The 17,622-nt window shown below is 37.4% G+C and overlaps 1 protein-coding gene across 1 annotated transcript in view; it reads right to left on the minus strand.

Moving 5' to 3' along the window:
* Positions 1-17,622, minus strand: part of LOC128993889 (uncharacterized) — an 88,596-nt gene that overhangs the window by 52,115 nt on the left and 18,859 nt on the right. Inside the window, exons 2-3 of the mRNA XM_054417958.1 lie at positions 9,051-9,224; positions 1,218-1,442 (exon numbers count right to left, since the gene is read on the minus strand). Coding sequence (XP_054273933.1) covers positions 1,218-1,442; positions 9,051-9,153 — 328 coding nt within the window. The 5' untranslated portion in view covers positions 9,154-9,224. The remainder of the gene's footprint in view (positions 1-1,217; positions 1,443-9,050; positions 9,225-17,622) is intronic.

Raw genomic sequence — 17,622 nt, forward strand, 5'->3', positions numbered from 1 at the left:
TACTTCTCTGTGGTACAGTAGTACTAGTTTCTATAAACTGTGGCATTTGGAAAGGTTTTGAATTATGTTAAGCGTTATATCTGTTTTTATGATAGTAGATTCAAAGAACCATAATATTCTTTCCTACACCCTTACCCCGCTGCGAAGCACGGACTTAGTAACGAGTTGGTAATACAAATAATCACACATGTTTGCTTTAACAAATGCCCTTTGTCATGATGCGCCAAAGAAGTCATAAATCTAACAATCTGTCTGCAAGACGAACTTCGCTCCGAAATTGGAATACAAACGATTATTAGGCAGAACTGAAGATAGACCCGTAAATTTCCAGCCTAGTAATTTGTGACTCCACCTCTTATAAATCAAAGCCCCCGCTGACTGCATAGTCGGAATCCTAATTGAGCCATATGGTGTTTAGAAAGGCATATTTCTTCGATATTCAAACAGAGACCCGCATAGCTATAAGTCATCGTAAGATAGACGTTTCCGTAGCCTATTCATAGTTTATGATGGCTTAGAAAAGCCTACCTATTTCAACATTTCGAAGTTAATTAATTAATTTAAACATACCAGCCCGTTAAAACGATGTTAAGTTAAATATTCCTTTGATTTTTTCTTGTTTTATCTAACCACCCTTTAATCGTGCACTAGACACCCTAAACCCATTTACTTGTGTTCTCTAAACTCGCCCACGCTCTATTCGTACCCTCTAAACTCAACCACCCTTAAATCGTACACTAGAAACCCGAACCCCTTTACTTGTGTTTTCTTTAAACTACCCCACCCTCCATTCGTTCTCTCTAAACTCAACAACTCTTTTCTCGTACTCTCTTAACCCAGCCACTCTTTATTCAATCTCTCTAAACTAAAACACACTTTACTTGTGTTCTCAAATCCTAACCACACTTAACTCGTGCTTTGAAAACTCAATACAGTATACTCGTGATCTCTAAACTATATTACCCCTTCCTCATGCACTCAAAATCCAGCCCTGATTTACTCGTGGTCTCTAAACTCAACCACCCTTTACACGTATACTAGGAACTCTAACACTCTTTTCTCATATTGAAATCTACCCACCCTTACTCGTTCACCCTTTCCTCCCCTTTACTCGAACATTCGTATCTTAACCACCCTCTACTTGTAAACTATACCGCTCTTTACTCTAAGAGCTTTGCACTTTTACCCTTAGTCTCTAAACTGTACAATCGACTCACCTGAGTTCTTGTTCCTGCCGGAGTGTCTGGGAGGTAGGGTGCTGAACTTGTCCCGTGGGTCCAAGGAGGGAGTACAGTTGACCCTTTCTGCTTGTCGCAGGATTGACACCGCCTCCTTCTCGAGCTCTCGTCTCGACAATCTCCCCGGCCTCTCTCGGCGGACTGGTAGAGGTACCAGGTGGCCCTCCCCGTCACCGGCCAGCGCCGCCACCACACCCTCGCGACCTGCAACATCATAGGAAGGTTGATGGCGAAACTACACTGGTGTATGACGTAGAAGAGCTGGTGTGAGCATAGTATAGTCCTGGTGTTGAATTTCTTAACTATTACACCATCGGTGGTGAAGCTACACATCGTATTTTAACTCAAATATGAACGAAAGATATGTGAGGTGTCAAAGTTTTGTTTCGTGTTTTTGTTATCGACAAAGATCAGCTGTTTTGGTTTATCAAGGCCATCCAAAAAAGCTAAATAATCAAAGACAGCTGAGTCCAGTTTCAAACCATTTAAAGCTAGTTCAAGTATTTCTCAGGATCAATGCGGAGACCTGCTAATTTTTAGGAATAGGGAAGCAATTTATCCACTCAGTAATGCTTAACACCTTAGTATTCACTAAAAATTATTGCATTAGAAACGCCATCACCATCATTGGGAATTGTAGACCTCACTCGGAAGATTGTATCTTGATCAAAACCTACAACTTGATCAACGAATATAAATAGTAAGACGAGTGGACAGAAGAGTATGCTAGTGTCAAAGAAGTGTTTATCCTCCTCACAACCATGCTGGCCCAGCTACATTTGCTGGTCCATATAGATGGGACGTCTACTTGAACAACCAACAAACGATGATCCACTCACACGTCTCTAATCATCATTCCGACATTTCGTCTACAATGTTATAACGCAGCATGCCACTCCCCTTGGATAACCGACCCCACGTTAAACAGCACTTAAAATATCTCGCATAAATTAATCGGACACGGCCGGCGGATTAGCATAACTTATTGGTTGTTTTGTTGCGAATCTGATGAAGACTAGCTCGGGCCCGTGCCTGGGGGTTACCTCGGCATCAGGTAAGTGGCCAGTTATAGGATGGCTTGATTGTATAATAGAGACCCTCTGGACAGAGGAAACTGGTCTGATCTGTGGACTGCGAGATCGTGATGGTTAATTCCTGTCAGATGAAAACAATAGATTCGGTAGTAGCTGTTTCAGAGTTATATGTCCTCTTCAGTATACTAAAGTAAATAGTAGTAACTAATCTACTGTTTTTCGATTTGTATGGCATCACTAGTGTAAGTGACATAAAAATTCCATTCATAAGTAACAATCACAGAAACTATAATCCACTAGAACTGGAACAATTCAATGAACCTACAATCCATTAGAATTGGAACAATCCAAAGAAACATAATCTTAGATCTTATCTTATGCGCCTATCATATATTATCAATTTATTCAATAAGAACTACCTGATTAGTAACTCAGATTTCATCCAATATAAAGGTTAGTCAAGGTTACTTCTGAGGATTACAAATCCAATTTTCCATATTTGGGAACGTTTTCAGGATCGGAAGTATAATTTCGAGGCCAGGGCCGATGCTGGAAGTGGTAGTTGTGAGTAACGCACAGTTTGATGTGACCGCAAGTACTATACGGGTACGCCACTCTTCAATTCACTGCGTGTGGAAGGTCATTGCAGTTACACAGAAAAACAGGGTCATATTATGGACAAATAACCATATGGAACAAAAATTTGGAAGTTTGTTAATACTTTAAAAATGGTTTATCAATATTTACGATAGAAACAAGGTAAATATAATTTACGTTCTCTGTTAGGTAATTGGAGAAAAATCATCGTATGTATGCCTAATCCAAAATAATGCAATTCTGACATTACAGTTTTTTAACAGACGAACCATACTTCCTTTACCTCAAGTCGATTCTTGATCTACGTGATTGTGTGTATTAGATAGAGTTACCAATTTAACTTGTAGATCAAAATACAATAGCAAATTTGAATGGATGAAAAACAACAAAAAGTTAAACATGATGGCGATTTGTCAAGTAATTCACTACAAAAAGAGTAAAATGCTAGATACTGCTGGGAGATAGGATGGTTTTGCGACGATACTTTCTGCACTGGAAAAATAATATTAACAGTGCGTGCAGTCGCAACCGTTTGCCGGGGATAGCTCAGCCTACGATGGCTGGGTAAAGTTCCAGGGTCTGCGACAAGGTCAGGGAAACCACTAGGCCAATAGCCGGGTCTAACCGGTATAGGACTGGCTCATACACGGGCACTGTGAACAAGTCAAAAACAAGTCACCAAAACAAACGTGCAATAATCACTACCAGGCCTACGCCGATCCTCCACACTCCTAGGGGGTGTCGTTGCTGACTACGCAACTCGGGCTTCGTCCTAACTATCCAATAGTTAAGCCCAGAGTGCCTAAAACACGGTGAGTTACACGACGACTTGCCAATAAAAACCACAACGCGTGTTATCACCAGGCGGGGTCTACTAGGCCACTATAATCCAATACACAACTCTATTGCCCAAGCTAACAACCAAACAGTTTACTCAATAATAATACCAGATAACAATACAAGTGCACTATAGGTAAATTGACTACACCACTAGTAGCTGGTCTCAATAAATACCAAGCCAAACAAGCAAAGCTAAATGGCAATCGCACTACTATTAAATTATTGAGCTACTTAGAAGCAGATAAATAAATATTAAATACGTTCCAAACACTAGATAAATATATTATCTGATAACCGGTACTCCGCTATCCAAGCTACCAAGATAACGTGTTGGACTACCAAACAAGCTGTTCAGGTTAAATTAAAATAATCAAATGAATAAACAATAACAACCCTACTACTGCTACTGCTACTACCAACTTTATGTTACTTAGCTGGGCTTCTGTTAATAGGCTAATAATATTAGCTACTAGCCTACTGGCCACGTGTTTCCAACTACGCACGCTAAATCGTGCAGCCTAGGTTTGTCGGGCCTCAGAGTTATTAGTAATATAACTAACTCTAGGTACAACGCAAAATAATATCTACTACAGTCAATTAAATTATATTATTTGCGCTCTAGCACCTGCCCAGAACCGTCAGGAATACACTTTAATATTATTCCTGACTAATATAAATCCTAACTACCGTCAGGCTTTGACCAGCACGGTTACAACTCTAACTCTCGCAATAAAACCAGATATTAATATTATCCAACTAATAATATCAAGTCGTCCACTCACCACAAGTGGGTCAGTACCCAACTTACACCAACACTCGGCGCGATCACGCCACCAGCATACTCCGACACCACTGTCACGTACACCACTGGACGTCTCACTAGCCACACCCTAACTTCTTGACTCTCCGAGATCCACCACTAGAATGTCTGTCCTAGGCTATCCTGAGAAACTAGGATATCCCAGGCTTATCGGCACTGATAAGCCGGGTCAAAGGGCGCTCGCTAGCCTCGCTGCCGCTGCTCGCTCACCTCAACAATCGGTGCGCGGCCAAATAGCAAAAATATACCCCCCTAGCGAAAATAACTCGTTACACCTTAGCAGAAAATCCTCAGTGATCAGAAACGCAAATCCCAAGGACACAGCAGAAAAGTGCTGAAGGATATTTTGACACTCATTATGAAAACGACGAATTCGATTCATTCAGCAAGAAAATAAAACTTAAAGATTAACTTTCAGAGAAAAGTGAAAACACTATCTAAAATGATAATTGAAATTGATTAAAGCATAGACAAATAGAAGAAATAGTACCTGGGGACCGAGCTTTGCTCGGAGAAAATCATTAGTTCACTCTGAAAGCAGTCTTAGTATCGGAGATACATAAATCTGTTCCCAAACTCCACACGGCTCGCCTTTACAACGTCCTACACCATTTCCTACGTCATGGACCTGTTTCCCTCCATTCCCATAGCACTTTAAGATTGTAGATACCTTAATCTAATCGTTATTAACAGTTCCCACACTCCGGACAGCTCGCCTTGACTACTTCCTTCACCACTTCCAACGTAGCGGACCTGTTTTTCTCCCTTCCCATAGCATTTCAGAATTGCAGATACGTTAATCTAATCGTCATAAACAGTTCCCACACTCCATACTAATCGCCTTTACTACTTCCTTCACCACTTCCTACATCGCAAACATGTTTCCTTCCCTTCCCATTGCATTTAAAGATTGCAGATACATTAATCTAATCGTCATAAACAGTTCCCACACTCCGGACAGCTCGCCTTGACTACTTCCTTCACCACATCCTACGTCGCGGACCTGTTTCCCTCCCTTCCCATTGCATTTAAAGATTGCAGATACCTTAATCTAATCGTCATAAACAGTTCCCACACTCCGGACAACTCGCCTTGACTACTTCCGTCACCACTTCCTACGTCGCGGACCTGTTTCCCTCCCTTCCCATAGCATTTTAGGATAGCCCATACCCTTATCTAATCGTCATAAACAGTTCCCACACTCCGGACAGCTCGCCTTGACTACTTCCTTCACCACTTCCTACGTCACGGACCTGTTTCCCTCCCTTCCCATAGCATTTTAGGATTGCAGATACCCTAATCTTATCGTCATAAACAGTCCCCACACTCCGGACTGCTCGCATTTACTACTTCCTTCATCACTTCCTACGTCACGGACCTGTTTCCCTCTATTCCCATAGCATTTTATGATTGCCTTTACTACTTCCTTCACTACTTCCTACGTCACGGACCTGTTTCCTTCCCTTCCCATAGCATTTTAGGATTGCAGATACCTTAATGTATTCGTCATAAACAGATCCTAGACTTCGCACTGCTACCCTTGACTACAATGTCTCGAGTAATCTTAAGTATAATCAATCTTTGGTATAATCTTTGCTCAATATTAACAAGTGATGTTTTTCCTTTTGTACTGTATTTGTAATTTGCTAGTATACTGTGGGTAGTTGGTTTATTATGAACACGTGCTACAACTTCAAGTCTTTGTTGGTACCTTTTCCTTGTTATTTAATTCAACCAACATGGTTACTTAGCAACCCATAAGACTAATGTTAAAAAATGTGACTTTCAGTTTCGTTTTTCTACGTAATTAGATTTTTGTTGGCAGTTCTAACTGCATGAAACTTGTTTTTAGGCCAAAAATAAACTATTTACAAGATTTGAAGAAAATCGTCGGAGCCGTTTTCGAGATCTTTCTGCAAGCAAGCAAGCAAGCAAGCAAGCAAGCAAGCAAGCAAGCATACATACAAGCAAACATTGCTCGTATTAGAGTATAGGATAATAGACCGTCAGCTGTGCTGTGGTTAGCATAAGTTCTGGCGTCCACCGCTAGGTTTGCCGTGTAGTTACGGCGCACACCGCTGCAGGGTCTGCTGGTCGCATATGGCTCCTGCGGTCATCGCCTGCAGCGGTGTGCGCCGTAACTACATGGCACTCCTAGCGGTGGGCGCAGGAACCTTCCTTTGACAGTCTATATTTATTCTATTTGTCTATGATTATATCCACCGAAGCACCGATGCAGTGCAAATTGAATTTCATCGGCGATATTCTTTCCATTATGCAAAGTAATTCAGCTCTTTAGTAATCTTATACCAGTTTAGCTGCATAGCTATAACAATCGGAAGATTGCTGGTTCGCTACTGAGAAAAGGTCAGTAACGTGTTGATAGTTCAATTAAATACTAGACCCAGCCGTTCTTAATCATTGTACAGTACTTGGAAAAGCATAATCATAGCTAACAAACAGACTATCTTAGTAAGTAGTTAGCTTCACAGAGCATCCACGCCATTCAACAATCATTCTGCATTCACATCTGATTAAATTATGCACCTACGTGAGCGTTTATATCGTATGCAGTTGTGATTAGTGATTATGACGTGTTTCAACACTCTCTGCATTCATATTCAGATTAAAAAACGTACACAAAGTGCATCGACGTGTTATTAAAGTGAATAGCGAAAACGCGGCTGTTCAGCTGCGGATCTAGATGCACCACTTTCCACGTTGAATATTAATAGTTGTGGCTGTTGGCAGCAGCTACATTGCTATCCCGGTTATCCCACGGGAGCCTCCAGGTTCCAGGAAGACTCGCCCACTATGTTGCAACTCTCCCCGCCTCCAGGGAACACCCGCGCCTCTCCGACAAGTGGCGTGCGACGAACAGGAAGTTGGTGTTCTTGAATAGTTGGAAATGGGTTGAAAAATACTTTATTCAGAGATAGTTAGGGTCATAATATTGTCGTTTCTTTTACTCAACCTAAGGAGACACAAAAATGTGATGATATCACGATTAACTTAATTTTTATTTGTGTGTGTTCTGTTATCGGAATTTATTTACGTGTTTTAGGGAGGATGGTCCAACACCTGGTCTTGTTAATCCACTGAAGACATTTTTCTTAGATTAATTAATTAATAACGCAATGACAAAAATGAAATATTGGTTAACAATCGACCTCACTCGGGATCAAATACGTGTTATTTAGAAATAATGAAATTTTAGGATCCAGACTGTTTTCTTAACTTGAAATATTATAAAACCCTTGGTCCATTGAATCATTATTTCAAATATGTTAAATTTAAAACTGACTGACATCAATATTTGATATTACATTTTTACTGACGTCACTCGTTTGCTATCCAAGCGATAATGTTATGTAACTGTTGAAATTTTCCATAAACTATTTTACTGCAGTAAGAAAAATACTATGGTGAAGAGTAACTTCAGTGGAAGCATTTCTCTTGTATGTTATTAAACTTATGATTTGTTTTAATGTGTTTATCCACAATATAGTTTTTAACTAGAAGATCTCAGCCTGTTTTGAAACTTCCTTTGTCCTGTAGTGCATTTTGCCAAAATTAATGATACATTATTGAACAAATTTAAAATTGTTTGTTCCGTCACTGACACCTTATGACTCATGGCAGGTTTAGCTTTCACCCGCCATGGACGCGACCACCTCCATATGTGGTAGTACCTCCGGGCATGGTCCTACACTTGCCTAACATCTAATAATTGATTACTGGGCGATTTGAACACTTACGTAACTTGACCGGATGCAAACAGCAAGATTACTAACAGTAGTAATGAATTGTAGAGTAGGACGAACTATTGAATCAAGTCTTACAAGAAAGGATTAATTTCGGATTAAAGTTATTAAAGGTAATTAGTTATTAGTTAAAGGAGCAAGTTGGCGACGTCTCTGAGTAGCTTTGTCACTGACCAAGATTATCTAAGGCTAAGCTGTATCCAGAATCATAATTAGCCAAATATGTCAAGGACGACTGGCCCAGTTTCAATCATGAAAAAGCTACTATTTTTTATGTTCAAATCGGTGACTTTTTGATTATCAGAAGAACACTCACTCATCGAAGGTAAATGGACTAAGTTTCTTTAGTTTGTACCCTAAAATATTTTCACATTTGAATATTGAAAGGACCCGTGCCTAAACACAAGAGCAGCAGTAATCTTTAATCGTTCACTCTGAAGTATGGACGACAGCTGAGAGAAAGACGTTGTGATAACAAATTTAACAAATATCCTTCTTTACTAAGAAGGATCTTTACTGAACGTAGAACTGAGCCTTGAAGTTTTAAAGGTAGTTTTAAAGCTATTTAAGCCACGTATGAGTACAAGATGAACGTGTTCATGTATTGTGTGGCTTTGTTACTACTACCCCAGCAGGTTCATCAATCCTAGTAGGCCTACGACTAACCTATACTCTTGACATTGTTGTATCTTTTGAATAACCGATGCAACTTAGATGCATACACCACGTCTTTTACTGACTAGGACGACCGACTCACCTATCCTCTTGACGTGGACGTCCCTGTTGAAGGAGACCCGCGGCTTGTGGGAGACATCGGACCGCTGGGAGTCTGAGCGGGTGACGTCAGGCATGTCCCTCATCTGCTCGGCTCATCTCAGAGTTGCAGAACCGCGGGAGTCTTTCTCATCTTCACCGTTCGACCACACGCCATCTGAAAACACACATAGTCAGTCTCGTATCATCTCAGAGTTGCAGAACCGCGGGAGTCTTTCTCATCTTCACCGTTTGACCACACGCCATCTGAAAACACACATATTCAGTCTCGTATCATCTCAGAGTTGCAGAACCGCGGGAGTCTTTCTCATCTTCACCGTTCGACCACACGCCATCTGAAAACACACAAAGTCAGTCTCGTGGCATTGCCAGGTTGGATATTGTCTTTGGCAGCTAGGGGAAAGAAGCTTCTCTGTATCAAAAGCTTGCAGAAAATTAATTTCGCTTAAAGTGAAGGAGAGCTTGGTGGAGGATTTATCACACAATGTTGATCCGCTGGCAGGTCAAGTTGTGCAACGCCCGGTCTTGCAAACATGACCAGGATTCCTGAAACTGTCTTTGAAAGGATTGAATTTGTAAGAGGCTGCAACCCAAATGAACTGACCAGATTTTTAACAGAGAAATGTCAGAAGGCGGTGATAATGTGAATTTTCAGAACATATTATTTAGAATTCGAGTTCGTGCTTGGGTATACTCACTGCGGGGATTTGTAGTCTTATTTCTTTTTTATTCATCTATAATATTATACAATTAAGGTGTTGTATGTGTGTCCGTATGTCTCGCTGTCATGACTAAAATAGTAAACTGATCTAGCAAAAAATAAGCACATAGATGTTCCACATACCTAGGAATGTCTTATTTACTTCCCTGAGTTTCCCTCGGGCTACGCCCTATGGAGTAGTAGTAATATTGATTGGTATACATGGCAGGATGAGAATACTCACAATGTTTACGTTTGCATTTACTTTTCAATGTAAACAAGTAGAACTGTCAAATGCTTACTTCACAATTTCAAACAGATGGTCCAAACAAATTAAGTATAATCATTGACTATTGTATACAGTCAAAGGTATAATGTTTTGCATAACTATGTGGTAGGTTTAGTTTATTTGTTGTAGATTGTGTCATTGATTATGAAATTAAGTAAGATTCCAAAACCGATGCTGTAGACATTGTCTCCGAGCTTTGAAAGTGTATTCTTTTTAGTTATTATTCAGAAAAAGTAGGCAAACCACAATATTAAGGTGTTCATGATTTGAACTAATTGGATATTTTGTTAAAAAATTTAAACTGCTTGATATATATTTGAACTACGCTTTAAGGGGAGTCAAAGTCGAAATGTTTTAATTTTTTTCAATTTTTACTTTTTATGTTCTTTTTATAGCACAGAATTTCTTCTTAAAAATGGTATACTTACATTTTTGATTACTAACCTAGAAATGTATAAAAAAATATATTTTCCATAACATTGCAGTGACGTTTTAAAGGTAAAACTAGTAGACCCTTGGTTGACCCTAGGAGGCTTTTCTTGCGATTTCCGCAACTTTACTTTTTTAAACTTTAATGTAATTTTTTTCAGGACTGGTAATATATACAGCTGTGAACTTTTTACCATGTAGTCTTAGTGACTTATTCTAAACACAGACATAAGGAATTCATCATATCTTTAGTAGAAGCATGTAAAAAAATAATATTTTTTTTGGAACAAATTTTTTTAAATCTATAAAAACCCATAAAATAGTTATTTTTAATTTTAAATGAAAAATCTTGTGTCTGTCACTAGTTAATTAGTTAATATAAAAGTATACCAAGTTTCACTATCCTACCTGTTCTAACTCCTGAGAAAGTGACATTTAGTTAACATTACTAAAGATAGGACCTCGGACTCCCCAAAACACGTACTGAATATTTTTTAACTATATAAATTTACATGGTTTGCAAATCCAAGAGAACTAGGTTTTACACTATTATTTTATTTCTTATCATCATAAAAAATCAAGCTGTGCCGTGCACAGTATCCTTTTGTTTCTAAAATCAATGAAATAACCGTATCTAAGTCTCCTTCTCCTTAATCAATGCGTGTTTATAAGTGTGTAGAATAGATCTGGTAGAAAGAACTCTTTGTATATTATGTTGTTCGTTCATGTTTTTGTAGTATGGAATTAGAGATATAAGAGAACGATGACTCAGATTTATTTACTCCTTAATCCTTTAGTTTAATTTGTTAATCCTTGCTGTTTCAATAATCATAATATAGTTTTGTTTGTTGCGTTATAAGTAATTTATTATTCAATCTTCAATTTCATGTAAATTAATTAAATAATATGTACAGTTGGATTTTTTTAGCTAGAAGCAGTTAAGGTGTGGTGGAATATCTTTGAAAATGAACCTATTTGGCAGTAGTGGTGTGATTATGTGTTCAGACCTGTCAAATTTTGAGGTTAAATCAAAACAAACAAACTGGCATATATTCTTGTAATTTACAATAGTTAAATATTTAAACTTACTCTAGCCTACTTTTATAAAAGTACTTGGCAATTTAGAGAATATTTACTGTGAAATAGAGACGTGATTCCTATATTCTAAATTCCAAATCAACTAATGAATAAGTTGATACTTAATTATTGTTTCCAAATTATAGGTGATGGTTGCTTTAGTTAATTATATGAGTAAATATTAAAATATTGAATCTTCTTGCATAAGTTAATTAATTTCGATTATATTAATAGAATAATGTGGCTGCTGTGACTGGGATACACATAAAATAACTGTTGGGACATACAGTAATGACGATTTACGTTTAGTTTTGAAATCTCTAATACTAAATAATTAATATCTAAATATAGACCCGCCTTTTAGGTTTCAAGTTAGGGACCAGAATTAAATACTCTTGAGATGACGAGATAAACCTTTATAATACTAACGTTTTGACCAATTAAATTATAATTTATAGGTAATTGTATTGCTGATAATTAATTCATTAATGCAATCACTAATCAGATAAATTCACCTCGAACAAACAGGATAACATTATACGATAGGCCAAGGAAGCAAGATTCGAGTTTGGTTAATAAAATGCAGTAGCCTAAAAACTGATTTTTTCTTATAAATTAGACAATGAAACATACTGAATCATTTCATTTGATCTTAAATGAGCATTATTTCGTAAGTAATACAACCCGGCCTCTAAATGCCTAATTATTGATTGCCAACATGCTATTATACCACACCTTAACTGCTTCTAGCTCATAAAATCCAACTGTACGAAAAATAAAATGATAAAAGGTTTCTTTATTATTTAATAATTTTATTTATATGGATTTTAGAAATAATCCTGATCAATATTAACTCTTGTATTTGGTAAACTAATAATTTCCATCTTTATATAGTATAGATATTTCGATTTCATTAATATTTCGAAACACTATTACAGAGGCACATCAATATTGCTAAAGTTTATATCAGCTGATGTTTCTTAATGATCGTAAGTGGAATTTTTTGATATTGATATACGTAGTAAAATTTTGTTATTTAAATAAAATAATAATAGTTTTTAAAGTTCAAGATTGAAATTTAAAATGCCAAAAACAAAGGAAGAAGATAAGTGAAGAAGGGAGACGAAAGTGAACGAAGTATATGAAAATCGTATTAGAAAATTTGGTAAGTTTGTCTCATATTAGCCTCTATACAAAATTAATTAAAACCGAAATGACAGTTTCCATTAATTACCTTAATTAAATGCCACAAATCTTTATCAAATGAATTTGTATGGTTGACTGTTGTTTCCAAACGGTTGGTTGTTTAGCTATTTTATACAACAGATAAAACAGGTAAAGAACAAATTCTTCTCTTTCAAGTCCTCTTCCCGTTTCAAAAAACGACTATAACAGCTAGTATACACTATAATTGAATGAGTGCCTTACAGAGAAAGCTACAGTCGAAATTCTATTTCCACCCTAGGTTTTACATAATGATTAAAATTATTTTAAAAATGGTCCCAAACCTTTTGGGTCGGTTAATATTTGGTGTATACAACCGAAATCAGTGATTAACAACAGCGAAATCTATTGGAGTCTAAATTCAACTGGTTTTCCCCCTAAAACCAGCGACAACTTTATGATGAAAATGGCATGTCTACTTCTGTCATAAGTACAATTAATTGTAACCTCAAGCATCGAGCGTCGAATGATCTACTATCAAAAGACTACAAAGACTCTTCGACGCAAATAAAACACGAAAAAACATCCATTGTTGTCTGGGTTCACCAAAGTCAAGGACAATTAAAATTTAGGACTGTTATCTGACAAAGCCCACGGTCCTAAAGGTAACATTGATGACCGGAAGTGGACCGTGAGCTCCTTATAAGCGACGGTCAGGGTTCTCTGGTGGCATTGGATCTCCTTACAGGGAGAACAGAAGCTTATAGCCTCGTCATGCAGACGACGCGACGCTAGACACCCATCAGGATCGAGAGGTAAAAAATCGCAAGAATTTACAAGCAACTTTGCTTTATTTGGAAGTGTAGAACATAAAGCAATACATATTCAGCGACATACACCGATGTGCGTATTTAATTTGAATCTTAATAAAGGGTGAGCGGAACATGGGGTAGTAGTCTATGTAGCTTTGTTACTAAGACCAGTTGTTATTTAGCAAGGAACATATTTAAGGGGGTTATACCTGGCAGACTAACGATTTTTCCTAAGGTAGTGGCAGTCATCATTCACGTTTTTGGGATAGGATTTTCAATGTCATTAAAACAAAAAATGTGAAACTGATACTGACGTTGAAATACTTAAAAGGGGGGAAACTTAAATATGAAGATAACGTGCCTCTTCTCATTGACCCTATATCACAATTAGGGTAAACCTTGCGTTGTTAACAGGCGTTAATAAATTCTTTGGAATAGAAAGAACGCAACATCATACCATTTTCTTTGGGTGAAATTAAAAAAGTCTAGAACGACAAATATTTGTAAGTCCATACAGTAAATTATATTGAGGAGGGTCAGTTGGATTCACCGGAACTTCTTGGTTTCAAATTAAAAGTACTACTGTATTCCAAAATTGCTTGACCACCCTGCCATGCCTAATTAATAACTACCGGGACGTTGGCGTCGTCCTGTAATCCAGCTACTAGGAGATGAAGAATTGTGGATATTTATAGGCATGCACTGTGGATGCGATGCTTCCTAATGTGGATTAACGTCCACCCTAGTGAGTACTACTACTATACACAGTACTATCCTCACAATTAGACTAATTCGTTAATTACAAGGACAGTTTTGGTTCGGATTCCACTATAAACCTAAGGTCCCTTAGTTGTCATTGGCTGTACGGGCTATTAATTATCAGCTGTGTCTGGAGCATGTCGGCCTTAGTCAGTAACAAGACTACAAGATCGCGCCACTCATCCTACACTCATCCTTTACTCATATTTGGGTATACGCACATAGTGGCGTCTGGCGTCCCCATCTTAAATAATTGATAAATGAGCTGAATTTGCCTCTAGAAACGAAAATTTTCTTTTGATGAATGCATTTTCTAATTTCTAATGTATACCTTGGAAAGCAAATTCATCACAACCTGGTAATTTGCGAGATTTTACCAGTTGTTGCTGTAAGTTCCTTCAGTTGTACAACGCGGGGTCCCACGACGACTGTGAGGTGAATAACCCAATATCGCTGATAACCGATAACAAACATCTGATTGCAACGTAATAACTACACAGGACGAGGCAAGGTTAAGGTTAAGGAGTGGCGACCCACGTGGAGTCCCGCTGTGTACAATCATCAGCGGATTGAAATGGAGCGATGAGGCTTGTACAGAATCAGCTTGTAAATGTGAATCACGAAAACTGAAACCATTCAGAGGCAAGATTTGCTCTTCGACTTCAGCTTGATCATTTTTACTGGTGGAGAAAAGTGAATCTGACATCATACAACAAATATAATCTCTTGGATTTAGCAAATTTAGATATTGGCTTTTGGTTACTAGGGTCTAAACTAAATCCTCCTATGGACAAGCGATATTTTTTAATACTGTAAATTATGATTTTTTTAAATCCTGAGCATGGATATTTGTTATACAGTAACCGAATTTTACAGCTATTCAAACGAAATAACACGATATAATAATAAACAGGCGCTTGTTCTATAGTATTAGTTACTAATGAATAAGGTTCAGGCTGTTAACTCGGTGGTAGGTTAGTTCCGCAGATAATGACCCTAGGGCCATAAATGGGTAGGTTCGTTCCGCATTTGAATCTGGTGGGCCCCTTAAGTAGGTAGGTTATTTCCGCATTTATATTGACAAAGGTGGGTTACACTCCATTAGACAAGGGTAATTAGCCTCACTAAAAGCCGACGTAGAATGAATATTGAACAAATTTAAGTTAAATATCCAAAGATTGGATACGCTTGTATCCGATTCGAAATTCGGAATATTAATGATACAAACTCTACATATTTTAGGTTTAGGATGTAAGAAAATCACCTGTTTCATAAATGTTAACAAAATTGATCTTAGTAATAATACTGATTTGACTATTTAGTAATAATACTGCACAGATACTTGTGGAAAACCACTAACTCCTGCGAAGGATTCCACTCAAAATGGAAAGCCTCGTGTCCAACTTCACATCCTAACATTTTTTTGTTCTCAAAATGCTTGATGGAAGTTCAAATTGAAACATACATTTCAATCAACAGTAGGAACCGATGTAGAACGCTTTCAAGAAAGACCAGACTTAGGAAGGCATTTATTGATGAAAAGATTGCTCAATATCGAGCAAAAAGATTAACTAGAATGCAATACATCAACATGGTATCTTTTCACTTTTAGTTTGAACTAGCTGTACCCGCGGGCTTCGCCCCGTTTAACTTCATAAGTATTCGCATGGCTCATTCACGTCCTGGTTGAAGTTCGTTCGCTACGCTCACTCACCTTTAGGTTGGAGCTCGTTCGCTGCGCTCACTTGCCTTCAGGTTAGCTCGTTCGCTACGCTAACTCGCCTCAAGGTTGAAGTTCGTTCGCTACGCTCACTCACCTTTTGGTTGGAAATTAGCTGTTGTCATAAATTTAAAAAAAAACTAATAGTTCTGCACCCTGTTGGTAATCCTTGTAACTTTTATGCTGTTGAACATCATAGAACAGAACCAACTTGTTTAATTGAGACAGCTGTTAAGATTCATTAATTCCTTTTAAATATGAAAAATCATAAGATTAACATGGGGAACTACAGAGCCACTGGGGCGGAGCCCGAAAGGGTTTTTGAGATAAGAATATGCTTTAATGTTAATCGGGAATGTGAGCTATCATCATGCCAAATTTCAGCCCAATCCGTCCAGTAGTTTATGCGTGATTGAGCAACAAACACACACACAAACACACACACAAACATACACACAAACATACACACAAACTCACAAACTTTCAGATTTATAATATTAGTAAGATTGTTGTACGTAGAAACGTTGTATGGGCAATTATCATTAACAACAAGTTTTCCTATGCTATTATCATATGTTGTACGTGTATACTCAATGCTATTATTTATGTTTTGGAATGTATACATTCATTATGCTCTTTCGTTGTATTTTATATTCATTATTTCGTTGTATTGTATTTTGTATGTTCATTGTATTTTGTATGTTCATTGTATTTAGTATGTTCATTGTATTTTGTATGTTCATTGTATTTGTTCTTTTTGTAAATGTAACATCTTGAAGGTAGGCCTAAAGAGAAATAAATAATATTATTTTTTAATATTACGAGTTATTATTCATACGACCTTACATAAAACCATTACACAAGATACTCTTTGATTATGCATTTTTTTACTGTTAGTGCAGGTTATCAGTAATACTTGATGAATAATTATAACTCTTTAAGAAAAATGACTGCAATTTGTAATCAGTATCACTTTATGCGGCTATGGGTAAAACGGGAACCATTTTTCGAAAACAGTAAAAACATGGTCAGCTTCTGAAATATGATACAATATTTACAAGACGTGTTTATTATAACTGTTATTATCCATGCGTATCTATACGTATCTGTGCGTATCTATACGTATCTGTGCGTATCTATGCGTATGTATTTCCATTAGTTGCATACGCTTTTAATAGGGTCTTTTAAACTCATAGAAAATTATGACTACTAGTTTTAATATAGCTTCTGTAGTGCTGGTACTAGACAACTGCTCGATTTCGAGCAACATGTACACTAGTTTTGTTTTATATTTTTAATTTGTTATAAGATGCTTACAAAGTTTAAAGTTTTTCCTGTGACAGGTTTAGTTTACCAACTGAGCTATTAGCATTTTGTAACATAAGCGTATTTAAGCAGCAGCTGGTGTAATGTGATTTTTTAGTTTTAAGATTGCGGCTTCACAATAATGATTGGGATAATAATCTTCAATATAATAATAATCAATAATAATCTTCGCCCTTTAAGATTGGGATCGGTGAAAGAAATATCTGCATCAGCTATGGTAAAAAACTAGAGAAATCGTTACAACTGGAACATGCTACTTCAACTTTAACTCATTCAGAA

Source organism: Macrosteles quadrilineatus, unplaced genomic scaffold, assembly GCF_028750875.1.
Source record: "Macrosteles quadrilineatus isolate MER2022 unplaced genomic scaffold, UCM_ALF_1.0 Scaffold_5__1_contigs__length_97177068, whole genome shotgun sequence".
NCBI classification, from domain to species: Eukaryota; Metazoa; Arthropoda; class Insecta; order Hemiptera; family Cicadellidae; genus Macrosteles; species Macrosteles quadrilineatus.